Source organism: Callospermophilus lateralis, chromosome 2, assembly GCF_048772815.1.
Source record: "Callospermophilus lateralis isolate mCalLat2 chromosome 2, mCalLat2.hap1, whole genome shotgun sequence".
NCBI lineage: Eukaryota > Metazoa > Chordata > Mammalia > Rodentia > Sciuridae > Callospermophilus > Callospermophilus lateralis.
In genome coordinates, this window is record NC_135306.1 from 195,791,806 (window position 1) to 195,816,287 (window position 24,482).

The 24,482-nt window shown below is 32.8% G+C and overlaps 3 protein-coding genes across 3 annotated transcripts; all 3 read right to left on the reverse strand.

The window, feature by feature from the left end:
- Window positions 1–1,461: 1,461 nt before the first annotated feature.
- LOC143391748 (olfactory receptor 10AG1-like) lies at window positions 1,462–2,406 on the reverse strand. Its single transcript, XM_076844497.2, has one exon. The coding sequence runs from the start codon at window positions 2,404–2,406 to the stop codon at window positions 1,462–1,464; it is 945 nt and encodes a 314-aa protein (XP_076700612.2).
- A 9,346-nt stretch (window positions 2,407–11,752) lies between these two features.
- LOC143391749 (olfactory receptor 10AG1-like) lies at window positions 11,753–12,697 on the reverse strand. Its single transcript, XM_076844499.2, has one exon. It carries the CDS (start codon window positions 12,692–12,694, stop codon window positions 11,753–11,755), a length of 942 nt encoding a protein of 313 aa, XP_076700614.1. The 5' UTR covers window positions 12,695–12,697.
- Window positions 12,698–21,504: 8,807 nt separating this feature from the next.
- On the reverse strand, window positions 21,505–22,449 carry LOC143391750 (olfactory receptor 10AG1-like). The gene has a single exon (XM_076844500.2). The coding sequence runs from the start codon at window positions 22,447–22,449 to the stop codon at window positions 21,505–21,507; it is 945 nt and encodes a 314-aa protein (XP_076700615.2).
- Between the last annotated feature and the right edge of the window lie 2,033 nt (window positions 22,450–24,482).

Below are 24,482 nucleotides of genomic sequence, written 5' to 3' on the forward strand. Positions count from 1 at the left end.
AGATGCAGAGGCAGGAAAGATGGCTGTTTTTCCAAGTGGTCACCTTTATTTAAACCAATATGTTACATTAGGTCATTAGTACCATAACTACATTATTGTTTATTGTTTCAGTAAGGTTGCTTATTCTACAGTTACAATATGCAAAGTTAGGAGTTTGTGCAGCTCTCAATAAAGTCCATTGTCTCAAGTGACTCTGAACATAAGAAGTTACTGTTGGCAGATCCAGAAGCACCAGGCTTGGTGAAATATTGTAGTTATCTGGCAAGCAAGTTCCTTTATTCCCAGGAGCTGTATGCCTGAGATCACTGTCAAGCCCCACGGAGCCACTTAATGCAGGGCATTCCAACAGCAGCTAGACAATGCACATATATTAATTATCTTACTGGATCTAAGAGAAATTGCGGAACATCCTAAGCATTGAAAACAGGTGCCTGTTATCCCATATGAGTTTGCTCAGCAAAGGAATGCTTCCCTCTATATCTCAATGATCAGAATCCCTACACATAATCTTCTAGTCTCATAGTTGATATCTGGTATACCTGTTCAAAATTTTATTTATTATATAATGATTAAATTCACAAGTTCCATGTATTAGGACCAGGCGATATCTGGGGGACAATTATTCTATCACAATGTCTCATTGAAATGGAATGAATACTACCTTAAATATTTTATTTGATCATATATTTAAATGTTAAAATTATTAACTGATGTATCATATGATATTGCATTCCAGGCAGTCATAGCTTACCTAGGACTAAATTCTAAAGAGTTCATAATAATCAATGGCTTTATATGTTTAATAGAGTAAATAACTTACCAGGCAAGAGAGTTGAATTTTAAGTACTTGGATGAGTTTTAAGGAAGAAAATTAAATGTGCATAAGCCTCTCATTTGATATTGTCTCTGGAGTAATTTTATGCTGACAGACAGTGAGTTAAATATGCTAACAGTGCTTAGCAATGCTATAAAATCGCTAGAATTTGCTAAGAGTTTGAGGTAGGGAACAGCAGTATGCACTTATATTTTCAATCATTTAATCACTCAATCCATAAACATAATATTCAACTACAATTGGCAAGTCTATGTATTAAGTATGAAAGGAGAAAACTAACAACTATATGTAAATACACACAAATTATATAGATAAATAATGTGCAAGTTTATTTCTGTTGCAAGACATATTATTGGATTCTGTATATTATTCAAGGGATATATGATGTACATTGCAAATTTATTGATGAGAACATACTTTCCATTAGATATGTAATAATAAAAATACATTGATTTGCCTAAGATACATCCAAGCTGAGTAAATTTCAGGATAGTGTTCTGAAGTAAAACAAATATATGCTAAGATGAAAGTGATCGGCATGTCAAAGGGGAAATGAAAGTTCTGAAATATTTCTCTGATTAACTTTGAGATCAGCAATACAAACATTCATAAACAAATATGTGATACTATGTTTCAAACATGAATCTTTTCAGAGCAGCAATCACATCCCTATTCCTAAGGCTGTATATCATGGGATTAAACATAGGGGTCACTATGGTGTATAAAAGAGAGAGTACTTTGTCAGTTCCTGCAGAATGGTTGGATTTAGGCCTAAGGTAGGTAATGGAAGCTGATCCAAAAAATAAAAGCACAACCAGCAGGTGGGAGGAGCAAGTAGAGAATGCCTTAGTCCGTCCTTGGGCTGTTGGCAACCTCAGAATTGTGAGTCCAATTTTGCTATAAGAGGCAAGTATTAACATAAAAGGGACTACAGCAAATAACACAGCTACTATATAGACAGACACCTCATGCACAGAAGTGTCCCCACAGGCTAGCTTGAGAATGGGGGGTATGTCACAGAAGAAGTGGTTGATTTGGTTAGTATGACAGAAATGCAGAGAGAATATCTGCCATGTTTGCCCAATCTGGACTGGCACTCCCCCAAGCCAGGAGCCAGCTGCCAGTTGATGGCACTTCTTTGGGTTCATGACTAGAGGATAGTGCAGAGGGTTACAGATGGCCACATAGCGGTCATAAGACATCACAGCCAGGAGGAAACATTCTGTTGCTCCAAACATAAGGAAGAAATACATTTGTGTGGCACAGCTCAGTAGAGAGATGCTCCTATCCTGAGTCCAAAGGCTGACCAGAATCCTCGGGAGAGTGACTGAAACATAACAGATTTCCAGTGAAGAAAAATGTCCCAAGAAAAAGTACATGGGTTTGTGCAGTGCAGGATCCAGCCTGGTTATTATGATTATGAGGAAGTTCCCAATGAGGATAACCATGTAAATGATGGAGAAAACCCCAGATAGGAAACCTTGGATATTTGGAAATTCAGAAAATCCCAGCAGGACAAACCATACCACTGTGGAGACATTGTCTTCTACTACTATCTCTTCATGCTTCATCTATGGGGAAGAGTCAATCAGAAGTAGAAAATTAACTACATTTTCCCTTTGTTTTCTTATGTGTACACTGAAGATGGCCTGATTGCAAATTTCCCAGTTACATTTAAGATAAAAACCTATGTCTTCCATTTGGTCTGAAATTGTCATAAATATTTTTAAAAATTATTCCTAAGCATATCTACATGAAAGTTGTATTTTTTGTTTCTGCTGAAGGTTATAACACATTTTTTTCTGTTTCTGTGATAAGGTATGTCACATTAATTCTCATTTGAACAGTCTGAGTCTAGGTCTAAAGTGGAGCAAAAATTCTACTCTTCTATTTTTTTTTCTGCTCTCCCAACATTGTTTTGTGTACAATAATCAACTCAAAATTACCGTAAATATATGAGAATATGTTCTTTAAGACATTTCTAATAAATTTAGGGAAGAGTGCATTGAATCTTTTAGATTGATTTTTGTATTTTTCCCAAGATCATTTTAGCTTTTATATTCTGTAAAATACATTAAAAAGTAATGATTAACTGTCCATGAACTACAATGCAATACTATTTAATCTTTAAAACTGTATATTCATTTAACTGTAAGTTTATGAAATCAGAAGTCACATATTTTGTTCAGATTTTCTAGCACAATTGACATTCAGAAGGATACTGAGGATCTCAAGAAGTATGAGGGACAGTTAACATGAATTTCCTATAGAAGGAAGCTCAATAGTCAAGAAGCAATCTCATTTACATCTGCAGTCAGGAAACAGGTCCTAGCTACAGTACGCACCTCTTTATTCTGAATGCAGATGTATGCATATATACGACATTTAGCACATCTCTCCTCCTGGACATTTTCCTAGATCACTCATATCCTCAGGAATGACTGCTATTCTACTGAGTTAATTTGCTCCATTCAGTCTATTCCCTTGCTTTTATGTGTGGGTTCATGCATGAGTGTGTTTGTATACTATTATTTATTTACATTATGAATGAATTTCCTTTTATTTCTAGACCTATGATATATATCATATTTGATATCATAAACACTATTTTATATGCAGTAGAGATATTTTTCCAAAATTTTTCATTGGCTATATTTTTGGATTAATTACAAATGAGTCAAATAATTGAATTACTGACCAAGATTTAAGTACAGGTTCCTGGATTTCTGAGTTTCTAAGCATGCCGTGTGTGTGTGTGTGTGTGTGTGTGTGTGTGTGTGTGTGTATAAATGTGTTTGTACTTGTGGTGGGTATGTAGGAATTATTATATCTCATTCACTCTTTCAGAAGAAGTTTATCATCTCATTATTTGCTAAATAATTTCCATATAAGTAATAAATAATTTAAATACAAAAAATGTAAGAAGGTCGTATACCTCTAATCTTATTCTATAACTGTTAAGTTTGCACGGTTGTCAAGATTTCAGCTTCAAAAACAGTTGCAAATGGGGAAAGATCAACAGTCCATGCTGAACTTGGTCATTCAGTGCATTTTTGTAACAGAACATGGCAAAGTTACATAAGAATTTCTTGCTACATCTACAATATTCTACCAAATATTGAAGTCCTAAAGGTACTTCAAACTTCTTCAATAATTATAAAATTACTCTAAATGAAAATTTGATATTCCAATGTAAAAGGTGTAACTGAGACTTTACAATGACACAAGCTATCTTATAAGATAGAGGTGACTCTACTGTGATTATAAGGATATGAAACTCTACCACAGGTTATTTTGTGTTCCAACATAAAAAATTATAAACACTTATTCTTGTATCTAACTAAGCTGAGAACTTAACACATGGACACTTGTAAAAACCATTGATTGAATCAACAATTTATTGTGCCTATCATATATTTTGACCATATTTGATTATCAAACCTTAGCCTTTAGAAATTGCCATCTTCTTCCATCTGTTTCCTATACCAGCTCACTTATTTTTTATGCTTTTTGCACATTGTAATCTCCTTTTTGTAATCATTTCCCTCTATTCAAGTAGGAGGGTACCTTTATAAAGAAAATTACAACCAAGCTTTCCAAGTGTAATAAGGAACAAAAAGCACTGTGAACACAACTTGTGCTCTACCTATATCTACTGAATTGAAACCTTTCTTTTCCATTTCTTTTCTTTTCTTTTTCAGAGGTGAGAGAGTCTTAAATTTCAGTTATAAAATGAACCAGCGATTTTATGAATATTTAATGTAATTCTCTAAGTCTAACTACATATAAAGGAACAAATATTATAATCCCTGCTACTTAGAGGGCTGAGGTGAGAGGTTGAAAATTTTGAGATCAGTGTGGGAAAATTAGCAACATCTTATCTCAAAATAGAAAGGAATAAAGCCCTGGATGTTTAGCTCAGTAGCTGAGTACCCCTGGATTCAAGACTCAATACATAAAAGGAGAGAAATGATATAATTACTTACAATTATTCAAATTGTGCTTAAATTCTAGACACAATTGGGCATACCAAACTTACTCAAATCACCCAATATTCTTGCTTATTTCTCAGACTTTGGGAAATCTTTAGAAATTTCTATTTATACTACTAAGTGAGAAAGTGATTAGTAATTCAGTTAGACATAGCTACCTTTTTGTTGTTGTTGTTGTTTCATATACTTCTTGTTTATTTAACTGTTATCCCCTTTTATCAATGAAAAAATTATTTCATTTTGCGTAAATATTGTGCAATTATTCAGAGCTTCTCTCATACATATTATATTTATAGTAAGTTAATGGAATCACTTTAAAACTAAGAAATAAAAGATACAAGGGTACAGAAGTCAGAAAGATAACCTTCTAACAGAAATCACTAAAAATATATAGATATAGATATAGATATAAACATGCTAACATTTCTCTAGCAGTTTTAGATTCATTTTTCATGCATTTAACCTTTAAAAACAGGAAGCTTTTTTATAGTACTAGGATGCCATTTTAATACTAGTTATTCAATACTTTGTTCACCTGTATGTATAATTAGGTTTGTAACAGATAAGATGTCTAGATTTTGTTGATTTAAATAGTTAAAAAAATGCTTATCAGATAATTATTTGGCAAATATTAGCACATAAGAAGATGATGATAATATTTTAATGATGCCTCTTTTTTTAAAAACGATTTTCCATTTTGCTCTCAGTTCACCTAAAAATGGCAAAAGTCACAAGATTACAAATGTAATCTGAAAGAACATCTTGGAATTGAAAAAGTAACCAAAGTACACAAATGATTCCTTTTAAATTTTAAATATTTCTTATTGCGCATGTTCTTAAAGATAAAAGTAGACATGAAAATACATTCTGTATTTTTCAAACTTCTCTGTGCTTATCTATTTCAGAATTAGGTTAATCATAATGCTTACCCCTTTAATAATTGATAAAATACACACAATAATAAAGAAGTGTGTCCTTTTTCTATTTTAGGAATTTATCTTCATTTGTAACAGAGGGTAAGCCTTGCCTAATATATATTCTACTCTTAGGAAGAAAAAAAAAAGCAGTGCTCCTGAGGTAGAAAATATTGTCTATCCTGGGAATAAGTATTTTCCCAGGTAACTTACTAATTGAGGAAAGCATTTTAATTTTATTCAAGGAGTTTAACATAACACACTAATACATGCCTGGCTATATGACCCCTTCTATTCTCAGTCTCTCTTCCTTTCTGTGCTTGTTAATAAATAGGAACATTGAAAAATCTACAATTTATAACTGCATAGTAGTTGTGATACAAATGAATATATTCTATTTATGTTCAGGACAACATTTAGAAAAATGTTTGTGTCGTTAAAAGTTCTCAAGAGGTTCAAGTCTCTTCAGATGTTCCCATTATCTTCAATATGATTCTGCCACCTATCAATCTACATTAGTGGGTTTAATCTCATCATCCCCCACTTAGAAAGAAGGAGAAGGGGAATGAAGACTAATATTCACTTTGCCTTTTCAGATGCACAAAGTGGAACAGTCATGCAGACTTTCCAGAAATAATGCCCAATGTAAAATTTAGTGACAACACTATAGAAACCTGTACAGGGAGCTATAAATTGTGACTTCTATTTAGATGGCCATGTAACCAACTATGGTTTCTTATTTTATCATTAATTTCCTTCGCTTGTCGAAATTTAGAATTTTAGAAGTTATTGCTTCATATTTGATTCAAGGAGCTCCTCAAATTGAGTGTAAATTAATAAGATAGGTTTCTATAACTTGCCCAATCATCCACACAAACACACTTAGACACACTCACAGGTTCAAAGGAGACAATATAAGATGCAGCCACAGGAACCTGGAATATATGTCAACAAATATAAGAAATAATGATTATATAAATGGAAAATATACTTTAGAACTTATAGCTTCCTAATTTCCAAACTTTGAAAACTATGATTATTTAAGGGTTATATATGTACTTACCTTATTTTGAATTATATTATTTGGGATTAATTTAACTTTAGCATTAAAATATGCATGAAATATTATTTTCTGTTTTAAATTTCATTTGACTCTTGTACATTGTTTAATTAGGCCATGTCTTTCTCAGTTAGGGAGATCCTCATATATTTTATGTATTTTTCCTTTGAGAGATATGTGCTTTGCCAATATTTTCAGAGACTGTAGCCTATATTTTGCAGTTTCTTAACAATGTTAACACAGAACAAAATATTTAATATTGGTAAAGTATGACTTATAAAGATTTTTCTTTCAGGTTTGTGATTTGGCTAACATTTATTGATAAATTCCTATCCATGATCACACATATTTTTTCATACATGTTCTTGCAATAACTATGTATTTTAAACATTATATAACTAAGTAAATAATAAGTCAAGAATTTCTTAAAACAAGAATTTTAGCTTTAGAGTTTTCTGCATAGAAGTCCATTGTTTTTTTAGTAAAGAGTCTTAGCATCCTCAAAAAACTATATACAGCTATGTTACACTAATAAAATGTTTATGAAAATTAAGCCTAACTAAATAAGAATAGTAAAAATTCACTGTATTTTGCACAAGACAGTTTCCATTACTACTCTCAGTTACATGGAACTGAAGATCTGCCAGGACACTAATTACCAGATAGGTTAGCAGCTCTCTAATTTTATAAGAGAATGTTCTGTGACTTCAAGCAGCATATTGGAACAAAATTTCCAGAATTATTATAAATGATGTCAACATCAGAAGCAAGTCATTGTGGGGATGGGGCCAAGATTATAGCTATGGTGGGATGTGCATAGACTTTGGGACAGATTAGCCAACAATTTAACAGAAGTTTCTGAAGAATGATAAAATGAAAATGGATACAGTTGAAATTCTAATTATTGCAGTGATCTGAATGAGTGGGCGCAAGTGTAAAGCCACACACACTCAAGGTTATCCCAAGAGAGATTCTGGTAAATGTGACCATGTAAATGCAGAAAATAAAATCCATCAAACACTTGCAAAGTTCATGAAATTTTAATACATTTTCTAAGTTTACAAGTCAGCCATAAATTCATCAACAAACAAATGTTGGATGTCTTCCTGCCTACAATAAATATCATTGGCTGGTCACTAAGCTATACTGACCAATGAGGTATACTTAGGAATTCAGACAATGGAATATAACTACTACTACTACCACTACTACTACTACTACTACTACTACTACTACTACTACTACTACTACTACTAGCAACCAGATTTTATAATAATAATAATAACAACAACAACAATGTATACTAATTCCACAAAATTAGTTCAGGCAAGAGAATAAACAAACAAAAGGCAACAACCCCCGCTCCTAAATGCTACTAGAATCTGAAGTTGCTGAAGAATGTTAGATAATTTGTTCAGTTTTCACCAGACTTTATGAGATATGCAAAGAAAGAAGAAAGTATGACCTATACACAGAATCACAGTCAATAACATTGAAAAAAATCACAGTTTGCTGCTAGGAGACCTTCACTATGAGAAATATTAAGTAAAGTCTTTGAGTTGAAAGGAAGTGATACCATATATCAAATCACAATTAAAAAAAATTAAAAAACAAAGAGAGCCATTATGAAGCAAATTATACCAGTAATTATAAGGCAAAGTGTTTGCATAATTTTTCTGTTTCCCCTTTAAATAATTTAAAATAATCATTTAAAATTGTGATTTTGTATATATTACAACTGATTTTTTAAAGATTAAAATCACTATTAAAGATAATATAAACATTTTATAGAAAAAAATTATCATATGACAAATCAACTTCTAAAATGACATTATAGCCCAAATTATGTGCATTAATATAAAATAAAATATCTACATAGACTTCTAATGAGTAATTAAATTGATAATAAATCTATACACAAAAAGTCAATATGAGAGGGTTTCACTATTTTTCTTCTTTCAGTTTTTTGTGTCATAAATTTTAATGCTCTTATTACTGCATTATATTCATATGTAACAGTTGAGTTTATTTTGACATATTCATAGTAGTATGGATTTAAATCCCATCCATTGCAGTTCCTAGTGCCTCTTCATTCCCTCCCCTCCCCCTTTCTGTATTAGGCTTCCTCTAATCTAATGTTCTTCATTCTACATATTTTTAATATATATAAATGTGGAAACTTAGAAAGATAATCAAAACAAAAAAAACAATAAACTGTTTTTATGAAGCTCAACAATATATGCATGTATATTAGATGATTGATAAAAATAGAAAAATCAGAAATAGTAGATATGAGGATCAAAAGGAAATTTTACATAAAAACCCATAGACATTATTGAAGTACTAATAATAATACTCCTAATGACTTTAAAACTATGAATATGGCAAGTAGATGAAAATCATTCCTAAAATCCACAAAATGCTATTCTTCCTCAAGATTAAATGGATAATGTGCATAGTCCACCTAACTATCAGGGAAGTTGAATTTTTATTTAAAAGGCCTGAGTTTCAAATGGAAGTGATGTATATAGGAGCTCAACAGGTCCAGATGACACAAGTAATTTACATGAGAAAAAGGTCCAGATTCTTAGGGTCCTTTCTCTTGCTAAATTATTTACTCTCTAATTCTACACTAATGACCTCATGAAAGCTGATTTGGCTAAAGAAAGTATGGGTCTGATTTACTTGGTTCTGTGTGGCATTCAGAAATCAAGCTAAAGCTGACCTCAGCAACCATGTAGCCACTTTCTGGAATATCTTTGAGGGGGATTGGTGAGAGGATGTATTCCCAGGGAGAAGAACTCTGAGCAGAACTTCTGATTGTTCATTTAGCTTGAAAGAAAAAATGGCCAGCTGTGTGATTGTGTACCCATCCGTGGGCTTAAGGTAATAGTTTGAGAGAACAGTGAGGGATTTTGAAGTAGTAAAATTGAAAAATGATAACTAAGAATTCTTTAGAAAAGATACATAAATAGACTTTTCTTAATGATCAAAAAAAAAAAAGTGAAGATATTTGTGAACCATGTGAATGTTTATCAAAGGTTGACCTCAATTGAGGAAGTTTTGGATAATTAAATGGATAGAAAAATCCCTTCTGTGGTTACCACCCAGGCTCTGTCCCCAGTTACTGTTAGCATGGTCCCCTGGCTCTTGTGCCAAGTGATCATGCAGATGTAGGGTAAGGATATGAATGGACACAGACACATGAACTTCAAATCATTATCCTCAATCTGATTAGAGTCACTGAGGAATATCTAATTCTTGATATGACAACATTTCTTCCACTGACCCTCCAATTCTCTAATGGCAGACTGATTACATTGGACCTATTCCATCACAAAAAGAGAAACATTGTGTTCTTATTAAGAGCTTGCTTCTTCCAAAACTCACTTCTCTCAAACAATTTTTTTTTTCTGTATTTCACAGGAGGGACACTGAGAATAAAAAGTCTCCTCAGTTTCTGCCTCATCTAATTCTAAATGCAATAGCTTCTGGTTTGTCCAATTTCTGTCTTGAAATTATTTTCCTGGAACAATTCTTAGTATATTTTTCTTTCTTTTATCATTCTTTTATTACCAATCATTTATGTTAGGTTTTAGTAGCTTCTGATAGAGGCTTTATGTGAAATTATTGGTGATTTATTCATGCCTTTCTTTGATCTCAGCTGGGGTAGATTTCTCGGACATGTCATTTGATTTATTAAAACATATTCTGAATATCTTCTGCTAGTCAGAAAGTAGTACCACATTTTGTCTCCCCTTGGTGATACATATCTCCATGTAAGTGTGATAAGAACAGGTATTACTTACTTAAAGACAAATGCCTTTAATAGCAGGTGCAAACCTTACAACATACTTGTTTAATCATTAATCTGTTGATAGGACAAATTTCTCAGAAATATGTTACCTTTGTGTATAGTAATAATAATAAGTTTACTTATGTGAATATGAATGAAAAAATAGCACATGAAATTTTTTACATGTTTCTTATCCTCAGTGTATACAATTTACCAGTCACTTTTATTTATTACATAAATAACACCAATTAATGGCAAAAGCTCTAAATATCAGGGAAATAAAAGAGACATAAGAGAAAAATTTATTCTGAGATAGCTACCATTAACTTTGATTAGGTTTTAATTCATCATTTTCAGTGACTATTGTGTAAAAGTATGTGTGAAATATCTGTGATTTTATATTAAATACATGCTTTATAAAATATTATATCCTCTTCCTTAATTCTACTGTATCTTTTATCTCCCCAAGAAAATTTTAACTTGAAAAACAATAACTTTTCAATATTCAATAAAATAATACTTGTCAGTTATTCACAATATTCTTCCTTTTCCCAGTTCTCCATTTTATTTGTGTGATTTTAGTAATATTTATTATAACATATCATGATTACTACATAGGAATATTAACTTTTAAAAGTACATAAGCCAGGCATAATATTCACCAACATCATTTATGAAACTACGTTTTTTTTTTTTCCTAGACAAGTGGTTTCACTGAATGGTCATTGTTGGTCAAAACATATTGTGGGTATGTGTGTTTGTCACTTTGTGTATTTTTCATTTAATGTCCACTTTGTACCTGTTTTAAATATAGTTTTCACAAATCTATGGATGTGAATGACATGATTTTCAAAAAGTGATAGGATGGAGTCTGTAATATTATTAGTACAATTATAATTAAAGCTAACAGTAGTACATTGAGAAAACATGTTTCCCACACATACAAAAATTTAAAAATATCAGTGAAATATGATTTGGAATTTTGTGACACATGTCACCTATATAGCTTCTCTCAACATCACAAATTATATTTAATTTAAAAAGAGTTTCCACTGAAGAGATACTTAAGACACAGAGCTAAAGATGGATGCCACTGAAGATTTTATTATAGACAAAAAAAGTCTTGCAAATATAACTTACATTGAATCAAGTAAACTATTTACCTAATAATCTTCTCAATGCCATTATAACATCCTTGTTCCTCAGGCTATATATCATGGGGTTGAACATGGGAGTCACAACAGTATAGAAAAGAGAAAGCACTTTGTCAGTTTCTGCTGAATGACTAGCCTCAGGTCTTAAATATGTAATAATGCCTGATCCAAAGAATAACACCACCACTGTAAGATGAGATGAGCAGGTGGAGAAGGCTTTGGCCCTGCTTGTGGCTGATGGCAATTTAAGGACTGTGGAGATGATTTTGATATAGGAGATGAGTATTAACAGAAACGGGGCCGAGACAAACAGCAGAGCAACCACATAGACGATCAGCTCAATCGTGAAGGTTTCTCCACAGGCCAGCTTAAGTATTGGGGGGATGTCACAGAAGAAGTGGTTGATTACATTGGAAGCACAATATGGCAGGGAGAAAATCTGGTAAGTCTGCCCTACCAGAAAAGGAATTCCACTGATCCAGGAGGCAGCCACCAGCTGGATACAGACCTTGTGGTTCATGACCAGAGGATACTTCAGAGGGTTACAAATGGCCACATAGCGGTCATAGGCCATCACTGCCAGAAAGAAACATTCTGCGGCCCCCAGTACAAGAATGAAGCACATTTGTGTAGCACAGGCAACCAAAGAGATGGTCCTTCTCTGGGTCCCAAGACTTACGAGCATTCTGGGGAGAGTAACTGAAACATAACAGATCTCCAAAAAGGAAAAATTGCCAAGGAAAAAATACATGGGGGTCTGGAGAGCAGGCTCTACTTTTGTTATTACCAAAATAGTTCCATTGCCCAGCAGGATGATCATGTAGATGACAAAGAACAGTCCAAACAGAAACCACTGGAGCTGGGGCACTTCAGTAAACCCCAAAAGGACAAATTCCTTCCATGCTGTTAGGTTTCCTTCTGGTGCTTTTCCCTGGTGTTTCATCTGTGGAAAGCAAAAAGGGAACATGTGCTTCTCATAGACCTTCAGCAATAGGTGCCTGCTCTCTAAAAATCTGGTCATCCACATCAATGCTCAAGACCACTGAGATGGTTTGCACTGTAAGAATATGACTCCTTACACATTCCACCTTTTATTGCATTAGATCCTATGCATGATCACAGCACACATTACCCTGAGATTGCTTGAGAATCACTGCAGGTGTTTCCTGTTAAAGCCCAGCATAATCCATACTATGCACAGGCAGCTGTACAATTGGCAACATTAAAGATGAATCTATAGGTCTGCCCTGGTATCTTAGGTTTAATTAAGTAAATTTAATTAGGTTAAATTAATTACATTTTTAGAAACCCTGTTCTTGCATGTCTCCATGAATTTTCTCAATCATTGTCAACAGGACTGTATCATAGATTATCTTCTCCCACACTATTAAAAATAAATTTTATTTATTTTTTTAGTACTGCTAGGCTCAAGCCCATGTTAATTGTGCTACACTCCCAACCCTCACTTTAAAAACATTTTTTAAAAAAATTTGTTCTAATTAGTAATACTTGACAGTAATATGCATTTTGACACATCATACATAAATGGCATATGACTTCCCCTTCTCCCTGTTGTACATGATATAGAATTACACCGGTAATGGAATAATACATGCACATAGGGTAATGATGTCTGACTCATTCTACTATACTTCCTACACTCATACCCCCTCCCCTTCCTTTCTCTCCCCTCTAAAACATATCAATGGAGTACCATGTATATTTTCATACATGTATACATTGTGTAATGTTTAAATCATGTTACATATTTATTTCCCAAATCATTATTTCCTTATTGTAAAAAATTTCATGATCATTCATTCATACTTTTTAAAATATAGAATACATTTTTAGGTGGATATTTCACCTCTCCATCTCCTCCCATCACTTGATTTTAACATAAATGTCTTTAACAGAATTCATAATTACATGGATTTGAAAAAATAGAAAATATTTTATTGACAAAAGGAAAATGTATCCTTCAGTAGGATAGTAAGTGGGCACACTTGAAGGATTTTATTTAGTATTGCAGCATAGATCTAGATAGAATCAATTGAGAATGTACTGAAGTAAACCAAGGTGGGCAGTGAGGTATGCAACAGTGTATATCTGTGTGGCACAAGTGAAAAAAAAAATATACTCTCCACTAATGTAAACTCCATTTTCAAGATGCCATGCCAGTCTCTGCTGTTCCATGAACAAAAATAAAATAAAGCAAACACAAACCCCCAAAGAAACCAAAAAACTCTACAAACTTTTCTATTTTCATGGTTTTTTTTTAGAAATTAATATATTGAGGCTCAATAAGAATAGACAATTTTTTTCATTTTCTCATTGAAAATTTTTTTATTGAAGTTGGGTTTGAATCGTAACTTGACTATTTTCTGTGATATAAGAAAAAGCTATTTAACATTTCTAAGTTACCTTATTTGTGACAAGTAAATGATATACTATTGGCAAAATATCAATGATCCCTTTTGAAGAATTGTCATCTAGTAATGGGTCTATACATATAATTGTATAGACTATAGATATTGTTTATTAGGCTAATATGTCACTAGCCCCACCCCCTTGATAGCACATTGCTTAGAAATTTTTATTGCATAGTGTTATCTGCTTACTTTTTATGTACTTTATCCCATTCTTATTTATTTTTCTTTTGTGTCAGAATGATGGAAAGTTGAAGTTGACTCTTTGATAAAATATTTAAGAAGGGCTCACTCATTTTCAGGGAGCATTTAGTTAGTGTACAATTCTGAAAGTGAAGGCTACTTTAGATATTGCACCCAAAGTTTCTGCCTCTTTACTAATCCCAGTCTTGCTTATCATCCCTCCAAACCTGGTACTTTAGACTTGGTCCCCCCCACACAGTAGGGACAGAATCCTACTAAGAAGAACTGGAATTGATTTACAGATCCTTTTCCTGCTGGCTGTGAGATTCTTACAAATCACTATATTCCCTGTGACACAGGATTAAAAAAAATACAAACAAAAGCCAAACAAATAACAAAAAAAGCAGGCTAAGAATTGTACCCAGATTATGTAAGACAGCTGTAAGAGGTTATGGCATTTATGCAAATCTATGTAAATGCTACTTATTAATATTCTCTCAAGTTTATTGTTTCAGGCAATGGGAAAAATATTCTATAAATCATTTTTCTTTATATGATATGTTTATTGTAAGAATAGAGAGAGATCTTATAGCAATCTTACAAAGTTATGAAATTCCCAGAGTCTCAAGATGAAATATCCAGTAGTCCTCTGTCACATTTTGTTTATATTCTCATCTTTATTCTGTGGTTCTGGTATACAAAATACAAATCACTCCTCAGCCCAGTGTGTTGAAATTTGGCCTAATCTTTCAGAAATGTTGTCCACCTTGTATAGTGCTCAGTAATTTTTCAGAAATTATTCAAAGTAAAAGATACTATTAAAATTATCCATCTGAAGAGAAAAAAGGACAATAATTTAAACTTTATGTATTTTTATGGTGAATGACAATATTTAACAAATAATTATACTATTAAAATAATTTTTAGTGATAAATAAAATATAATTGAATGTAATAGAAAACCAATATTTTTTTATGAAATAATTAGTACATACAAAAATTAAATATTATTGTACTCAAAGGGAGCAAGGTAGAAAGAGAAGAAATGTCCTCAATATCTTCAAATACGATTTTATTTTATTTTTTGGCAAATATTTAGTTTTTCTTAACCAAAAGTAAAAAATCTTACTGTTTTAATTTTTCTATTCTAAATTCAGGTCCTTATTTTCTCAAAAAATCCAAAAGATTAAAGTATTATGTAGTAATGTTTAAGTTCACCCAACTATTACATGCTACCTAAGCTTTTCTCTCTGTGTGTATTTCTTGTACATTAACAACTTAAACTAAAATTAAAGAAAAATTTGATCCTATAAAATTTTATATCATAAATAATTATTTTAAAAATTACATATCTACAGTACTATTTATTGTATTCCTCAATGATTCTAAGTTTTTTTCATAGATTCTTTTACTTTAAATCATCTATTAAAGTGTAACCTAGACTGAATACACATATATGGGCCTTGTTTTTTACAAGGTGTTAGCTTGAAATTAAATTTTCCAATGATATTATCTATGCTTAAAAACACAACAATCAGCACAGTTTTCTTACTTCACATAAACTTTGTATGAAGTAAGAAAACTTATAATTATTATTTCATTGCAAGTTATATTTAATAGAATAAGAACTATATATTGATCACTATCATAAAACATATATCTTCTCAGGATAATTTAAATATCAATTTTTAGTTTGTCTTATGAATTAAATTTTGCTATCAGGATAAAAGAGTTCATATTTACCTTTCTTGAATGGGTTGTTTTTTCCCTCACTGTAAAGCTTAACTCTTTTGATATTTAAATTGCTTAAAATGAGACCCCTTATGTCATTATAGATATTCCTTCTGCTTTTAAGATAATTGTTCTTTACAAAGAGCTGTTTAAATGTCAGCTGTTTTGTCTAGTCCAAGGACTTCTTTCACCTACACATTTAAATTTCTAATTAAGAGCAGCTCTTAGGCTTCTGCTTATTTGCTCTATTTAATTTTGCCCAGATAACTCTCACTGTAGCCAGAATACATTCTCTTTAGGCTCCCTATGGAATAGAGTGCACAGTACATTTCTTTCTTAATGTGAATTGGGCACTGAGCAATACCATCTGTAATCATCATAGATTAACACATATCCATTTTTTTAAAATTATCTTCTGAAGAGGTAATTGCATGTGTGCATTTGTGAGTGTAGTGCTGGGAATTGAAACCAGACCTCACACATGCATACATGTTAGGGTCTGCAGCACTGAACTTTATCACAGCCACTCAGGTTTATCTTCTATCATATAAACAGAAATAGACAGTGCATTAGTAACTTCTTGTTTGAGTTTTAAAAATTGCATGTGCCATATTATGCTGACTTTAGCTTTTAATTACATAAGTAACATTATGATTCATTTTATACTGGAATGTTACACAGAAATGAAAGGGAATTAATTACCTGCATATCAAATATATCAGCAAGTGTCACCAACATAGAGTGGAAGAAGAACAAAAAACAAAGAAATATGAAACAGTGTAAAAACTCATGACTACAATATACACCCAAAATACATAATGGACTGAGAGTTTGTGATGAATTGACAAAGAATATATGATGCTAGTATTTTTTATTTATTTACCTACTTCTGGGTAAAGAGATTATATAAGAAACTTCCAAACAGCAAAACCCACAAATATCCCAATTAAAAATGGACAGTAGACCTGAATAGATATTTCTCAAAAGAAGAAAAGTGGTCAAAAATTATATGACATAATACTCAACCTCACTAACCATGACAGAAAGGCAAACTAAAACATTACCTCAGTAGAAATGACTGTGATCAATAAGACAAAAGATAGCAATTAGTGCAGATGTAGAGACAAGGGAACACTTGCACAGTGTTGGTGAGATTCTAAATTAGGGCAGACTTATGAAAAAGTGTATGGAACTTCCTCAAAACATTAAAAATAGAACCTTTTGTCATTCTGTGCTATATCAATAGGGAGAAACTGGTTAAGAAAACTGGCTGAAAACAGATAAGATTGGTAGCCAAGCAGTTTTGATTTAAAAGGAACACTTTTTTCTTTTGTCTTCACTGGTTTTGGCTCTGTAATTTCTAGTTTAAATATAAGCCTAGGAGAACTAGACATCCAGCAGAAATGAAGAAGTAAGTGCAATTGTAGTAACCATTTTTTCTTCCCTTACAGTATGGTTTCATAGTTTATGTTTTCCTTGGGGAGCCCCACCTCTTATTTTCCCTCAAGTTTTAAGGATTACCTTAAGTAAGGTGCCAGTTGTCCATGTCTTTACATTTGCCATTCCTTCTGTAGGGAAGCAAAGTCTAGTTTTAGAAATAAAGTTCATAAATTGTAACAACTGTGCTCTTCTGATAGAACTACCTCTTCTTTTAAGCATACTTTTAAGGATAGACACATAAAGATCCCCTTTTTTGGACCTTGTCTTTCCTTTTTTTTTTCTTTTTTTTTTTACACTGGATGTTAATGGTGCTACAAGAGCTGCCAAACTTGCAGTTTCAGTGAGGGGCAAAGTGGGAGAAGAAAAACAAAGACTCACACATGTGAATAATTTTGATGATAAAGCCGGGGTTTGGTGGAACACTTCTCTGATGGAGAAGCAGGTCTAAAGAGTTATGCCAGTAATATATTTTATATATATATATATATATATATATATATATATATATAAATTATATGTCTCCTCATCAGGTTAAAGGTCATGCCATGCAAGGTTTATTCTTTGTACTCAGAAAGTTACAGGGCTAGAAACATTTACATTTTTTGTTTATTTTAGGATTACAGTAATTTTAATTAAAAAATCTTTCTTTGAAACTTACCTATAAATTACCATGAGTGGTTTTCATAACAATGGAATGTGAAAGGCAGAGTCTTAGGTGAGTTGGCCTCTTGACAAATCCTGGGTAAGGTGTATTATTTTCTCCGTTACAATCTATAGTTTGCAAGGAACTTTGTGTAGATCTCCAATAAAAAAGTACATTTTTAAATATTACTGTTAAGCAGGAACCTTCAGAAGTAAGAGTTTGTAAAACATTGTGGTTGTCTAACAAGGAAGTTTCTCTATTCTCAAAACTATGTGTCTGAGATCAAAGTTGAAGCTCATAAGTCTCTTCTGCAGAGACTCCTCTTGCAGGACATGGCCATAGCAGTTAGGCATCCTGCACCCTTGCAAAGGGATATACCAGGGCACCAGGTATGCCACATGCAAGAGGTCATCAGAGACTCCAATCTGAGGCACTGCTGTCCGATTCTCTGTCACCAATCTCCACAGGAAATAAACCACAGTATTTAAAGGAATGTGCCTTTATGTGTTTATTGCTGCACTATTCACAACAGCCAAGAAATACAAACCATCTAAGTGTCTATCAACTTATGGATTAGTAATCAAAATATGATCCATATACACAATGGACTATGAGTCAGCCACTAAAAGAGTAGAATGCTGTCATTTGTGACAGTGTGATTATATTTGTAGATCATTATATTAAGTGAGATAAGCCAAGAGCATACCAAGTACCACATGATCTCACTCACATGTCGAATCTTAAAAAAAGTTGATCTCACAAACATTAAGAGTACATTTCTGGTTAGCAGAACTCGGGGAGAGCAGGAAGTTTTGAGATAAAGGGAAAGTTTTATCAATGTGTTCTCAGTTACACTTACATTTGAGAAAGAATTCTGGTGTGCTGTTGCACATTGGGGTGACTAGAGGCACCAATACTATGCTCCATATTTAGAAAAAAAGTGATTTTGAAATTATTCCCAGAAAGAAATCATAAAAGCTTTTGGAAATTGATACATTTATCATAATGTAAAAGTACATAATTTATGTATGTATCAAAACCCTACATGGTACCCAATTAATATGTAAACTTTTGTGTTTACATATTATTTAAAATTAACTAAAAATAAAATACCTTCATAAACCTATATTGTTTTTGGTGTCTAAACTGAACATGAAGCAAAACAGTTCTCTTCAACCTGCACCTCCTCCATGTGTTATGCCTATTCTTATCAGCACCTCTGCAATCTCTCCACTCTACCCTCACAACCACCATTCTACTCTCTGCTCCTCCATTCATATTTGTTGATCACACCTATCAGTGAGATCATGATTTGTGTTTCTTTTTGTATCTGGCCTATGTCACCTACTTTACTAAGGTTCTTCCACGTTGCCACAAATGGCATGATTTTCTTTATTTTTTTTCTAAGAACAAACAATATTGCATTGTGTTTATGCCAGGTTCTATATTTATATTTCATTGTTGATGTACAGGGCTTATTCATATCCTCACTATTATAAAGCATGCTGAAATGTGCATGGCAGTATAGGTATCTCATCAGCCTATGGATTAATCTCCTTTGGACACATATTTAGCAGTGCGATTGCTGCATCATATGGTAGTTCTATTTAACTTCTGGGGAGCCAACACGTTCTCTTCCATGATGACTGAACAATTTATATCACCCCCCCAAATGCTCCAAGTTTCATTTTCTCCATGTCCTGAGAAACACATTTGTCTTTCATCTTTTTGATATCATGAATCTGCACAAGTGAAGTGGTATCACATTGTACCTTTAATTTGTTTTTCTCTGGCAATTAGTGATATTGAGTACTTGCCTTACATAACTGTGCCCATTTTTATGCCTTTAGAAATGTTTGCTCATGTTTTTCCCAATATTTAAATTGGATTCTTGGTTTTCATTGTATTGAGCTTTTGAGTTCTTTGTATGTTTTGGATATTAACCCCCTATGGATGGAGAACTCTTTGTGATTCTATAGGTTGTTTATTCACTCTATTGATCATGTTCAAGTTCTGAGCTGAGATTAAGCTATGCTATAGAGCCTTGAGGTGTCTTCTTTATTTTTAAATAAAGTTATCATCAGAGATGCATGGTTTTCAGAAGGCTGGTAGGCTATCCTGGGGAATCCATTCATGCTCAATTATGTTATTATGAATACTGTTCTTTGAGGTCACAAACTGTGGTCCCTGCTATCTCAATGAACGTCAGTTAAATGCTGTTGGTGACTTCTCAAAGTCACTACTTGGGCATATAGTCTACTACTTGAAAGGCAGCAATTTTCCTTACTCTTCTGTCATTGCCTCTTTCTGACACATTCATCTTTCTTCTCTCTGTTTTGTAGGGCTCATGTCATCAGTTGTGTTACCTGGATAATTTCCTAGTTTTATAGCTGGTAATCTGGTAGACCTGTGCAAAGTTTTATTTGTCATAAAATCATTGAATTCATATATTCCATGAATTAGGACCAGGTGATATCTGGGGGACCATTAGTCTGTCACAATATTCCAGTGAAATTGAATGACTACTATAAATGTTTTATTTGATCAGATCTTTAAATGTTAAAATAATTAACTGATGCATCATACAGCATGTATTTCAGTCAGTCATAGGTTATAGAGGAATAAATTCAAAAGAGTTCATATTAATCAAAGGCTTTAGATGTTTAAGTGAGTAAATAACTCACCAGATAGGCATGTTGTATTTTATGTACTAGTATAGAAAGTGTTAATGAAGATAATTGAATGCTCATAAAATTTTCTTTTGGTATTGCCTCTGAATGGATTGTATACTGACACACAGTGAGTTAAAGTGTTATCAGAGCTGAGCAATGTTATAAAATGTTGCCAGGAGTTTGAGGTAGGGAACAGAAGTATGCAAGTACACTGTCACTCATTTGATCACTCACTCAGTAAATATTTAATATTCAACCACAATTGTTAACTCCAGGAGTTAAGTATCAAAGGGGAAAACTAACAACTACAGCTGTGAATACATAAGAATTTTTACAGGCAAAAATTGGGCCAGTTTATTTCTGTCACAAGTCATAGTACTGGATTCTGATAATAGATTTTTCAAGGGATATATGATGTACATTGCAATTTCATTGATGAGAAAATACTTTTCCTTAGATATGTAATATTGAAAATAAATTGATTTGCCTAAAATACATCCAGGTTGAGTAAATTTCAGGCTAATGTTCTGAAGTAAAACAAATAGATGCTAAGATGGAAGTGATCGGCATGTCAAAGGGGAAATGTAAGATCTGAAATATTTCTCTGATTAACTTTGAGATCAGCAATGCAAACATTCATACACAAATATGTGATACTATGTTTTAAGCATGAATCTTTTCAGAGCAACAATCACATCCCTATTCCTAAGGCTGTATATCATGAGATTAAACATAGGGGTCACTATGGTGTATAAAAGAGAGAGCACTTTGTCAGTTAATGCAGAATGGTTGGATTTGGGCCTAAGGTAGGTAATGGAAGCTGATCCAAAAAATAAAACCACAACCAGCAGGTGGGAGGAACAAGTGGAGAATGCCTTAGCCCTTCCTTGGGCTGTTGGCAACCTCAGAATTGTGAGTCCAATTTTGCTATAAGAGGCAAGTATCAACATAAAAGGGACTACAACAAACAACATAGCTACTATGTAGACAGACACCTCATGCACAGAAGTGTCCCCACAGGCTAGCTTGAGAATGGGGGGTATGTCACAGAAGAAGTGGTTGATTTGGTTGGAATGACAGAAATGCAGAGAAAATATCTGCCATGTTTGTCCTATCTGGACTGGCACTCCCCCAAGCCAGGAGCCAGCTGCCAGTTGATGGCACTTCTTTGGGTTCATGACTAGAGGATAGTGCAGAGGGTTACAGATGGCCACATAGCGGTCATAAGACATCACAGCCAGGAGGAAACATTCTGTTGCTCCAAACATTAGGAAGAAATACATTTGTGTGGCACAGCTCAGTAGAGAGATGCTCCTATCCTGAGTCCAAAGGCTGACCAGAATCCTCGGGAGAGTGACTGAAACATAACAGATTTCCAGTGAAGAAAAATGTCCCAGGAAAAAGTACATGGGTTTGTGCAGTGCAGGGTCCAGCCTGGTTATTATGATTATGAGGAAGTTTCCAATGAGGACAACCATGTAAATGATGGGAAAAAACCCAGATAGGAAACCTTGGATATTTGGAAATTCAGAAAATCCCAGCAGGACAAACCTTACCACTGTGGAGACATTGTCTTCTACTACTATCTCTTCATGCTTCATCTATGGGGAAGAGTCAATCAAAAATAGAAAATTAACTACATTTTCCTTTTGTTTTCTTATGTGTACACTGAAGATGGCCTGATTTCAAATTTCCCAGTTACCTTTAAGATAAAGACCTATGTCTTCTATTTGGTCTGAAATTGCCATAAATATTTTTTAAAAATTATCCCTAAGTATAGCTACATGAAAGTTGTATTTTTTTTTCTGCTGAAAGTTATTACAGATTTTTTCTGTTTCTGTGATGAGACGTGTCACTTAAATTTTCATTTGAATACTCAAAAAATCTGAGTCTAGGTTCAAGTGGAGCAAAAATTCTACTCATTTAGTTCATATTTTTCTGCTCTCCCAACATTCTTTAGTGCACAATGATCAATTCAAAATTATCTTAAATTTATGAGAATATTTTCTTTAAGACATTTCTACTAAATTTAGGAAAGAGTGTATTTAATCTTTGAAATTGATTTTTTTATATTTCCTAAGATCATTTTAGCTTTAATATTCTGTAAAATCCATTAAAAATAATGATTAACTGTCCATGAAATATAATGCAATACTATTTAATCTTTAAAATTGTATATTCATTTAACTGTAAGTTTATGAAATCAGAAATCATAGATTTTGTTCAGATTTTCTAGTACAATAGACATTCTGAAGGATACTGAGGATCTCAAGAAGGATGAGGGACAGTTAACATGATTTTCCTACAGAAGGAAGCTCAATAGTCAAGAAGCAATCTCATTTACATCTTCATTCAGGAAACAGGTCCTAGATAGACTACGCACCTCTTTATTCTGAATGCAGATGTATGCATATAAAAGACATCTAGCACATCTCTTCTCCTGGACATTTTCCTAGATAATTCACATCCTCAGGAATGACTGCTGTTCTGCTAAGTTCATTTGCTGCATTCAGTCTATTCCCTTGCTTTATGTGTGGTTTCATATATGAGTGTGTTTGTATGCTATTATTTATTTATATTATGAATGAATTCCTTTTATTTCTAGACCTATGAAATATATCATATTTGATATTATAAACACTATTTTATATGTGGAAACGTATAGTTTTCCAAACATTTTTCATTGGCTGAATTTTTGGATAAATTAAAATGAGTCAAATAATTGAAGTAATGCCTAAGACTTAAGTACTGGTTCCTGAATTTCTGAGTTTCTATTCATGCCTTGTGTATATGTGTATGTGTGTGTGTGTGTGTGTGTGTGTGTGTGTGTGTGTTTGTACATGTATTTGTGTTTTTCATGGTTATGTGTGAATTATTATATCTCATTAACTCTTTCAGAAGAAGTCTATCATCTCATTATTTGCTAAGTAATTTCCATATGAGTAATAAATAATTTAAATACAAAGAGACTATATGCAATAATGATGAATACCTCTAATCTTATTATAAGATTGTTAAGTTTGAACAGTTGTCAAGATTTGAGCTTCTAAAACAGTTGCAAATAGGGAAAGATCAACAGTTCATGCTGAACTTGGGCATCCTGTGGAGTTCGTAATTGAACATGGCAAAGTTACATAAGAATTTCTTGCTACATCTACAATATTCTACCAAATATTGAAATCCTAAAGGTACTTCAAACTTCTTCAACAATTATAAAATTACTCTAAAAGAAAATTTGATATTCTAATGTAAAAATGTGTAACTGAGACTCAAATTGGCTTTACTGCGATAATAAGGATGTGAAACTCTTACACAAAGTATTTTATTTTTCAACATAAAAAATTTTAAGCAGTTATTCTTGTATTTAATTAGCCTGAGAACTCAATAAATTGACACTTATGAAAACCATTGATCGAATCAACAATTTATTGGGGACTATGATATATTTGAGACCACATTTGATTATCTAACCTTAACTTTTAGAAATTGCCACCTTCTTCTATCTTTTTGCTATACTAGTTCTCGATTTTTTAATTCTTTTTGCACATTGTAATCTCCTTTTGCTCTCATTTTCCTCTGTTCAAGAAGGAGGGTACTTTTATAAAGCAAATTACAACCAAGTTTTCAAAATTTA

What these genes read in the sequence shown, in the direction of transcription:
- LOC143391748 (XM_076844497.2), bottom strand. Translation starts at nt 2,406, where the DNA reads ATGAAGCATGAAGAGATAGTAGTAGAAGACAATGTCTCCACAGTGGTA.
- LOC143391749 (XM_076844499.2), bottom strand. Translation starts at nt 12,694, where the DNA reads ATGAAACACCAGGGAAAAGCACCAGAAGGAAACCTAACAGCATGGAAG.
- LOC143391750 (XM_076844500.2), bottom strand. Translation starts at nt 22,449, where the DNA reads ATGAAGCATGAAGAGATAGTAGTAGAAGACAATGTCTCCACAGTGGTA.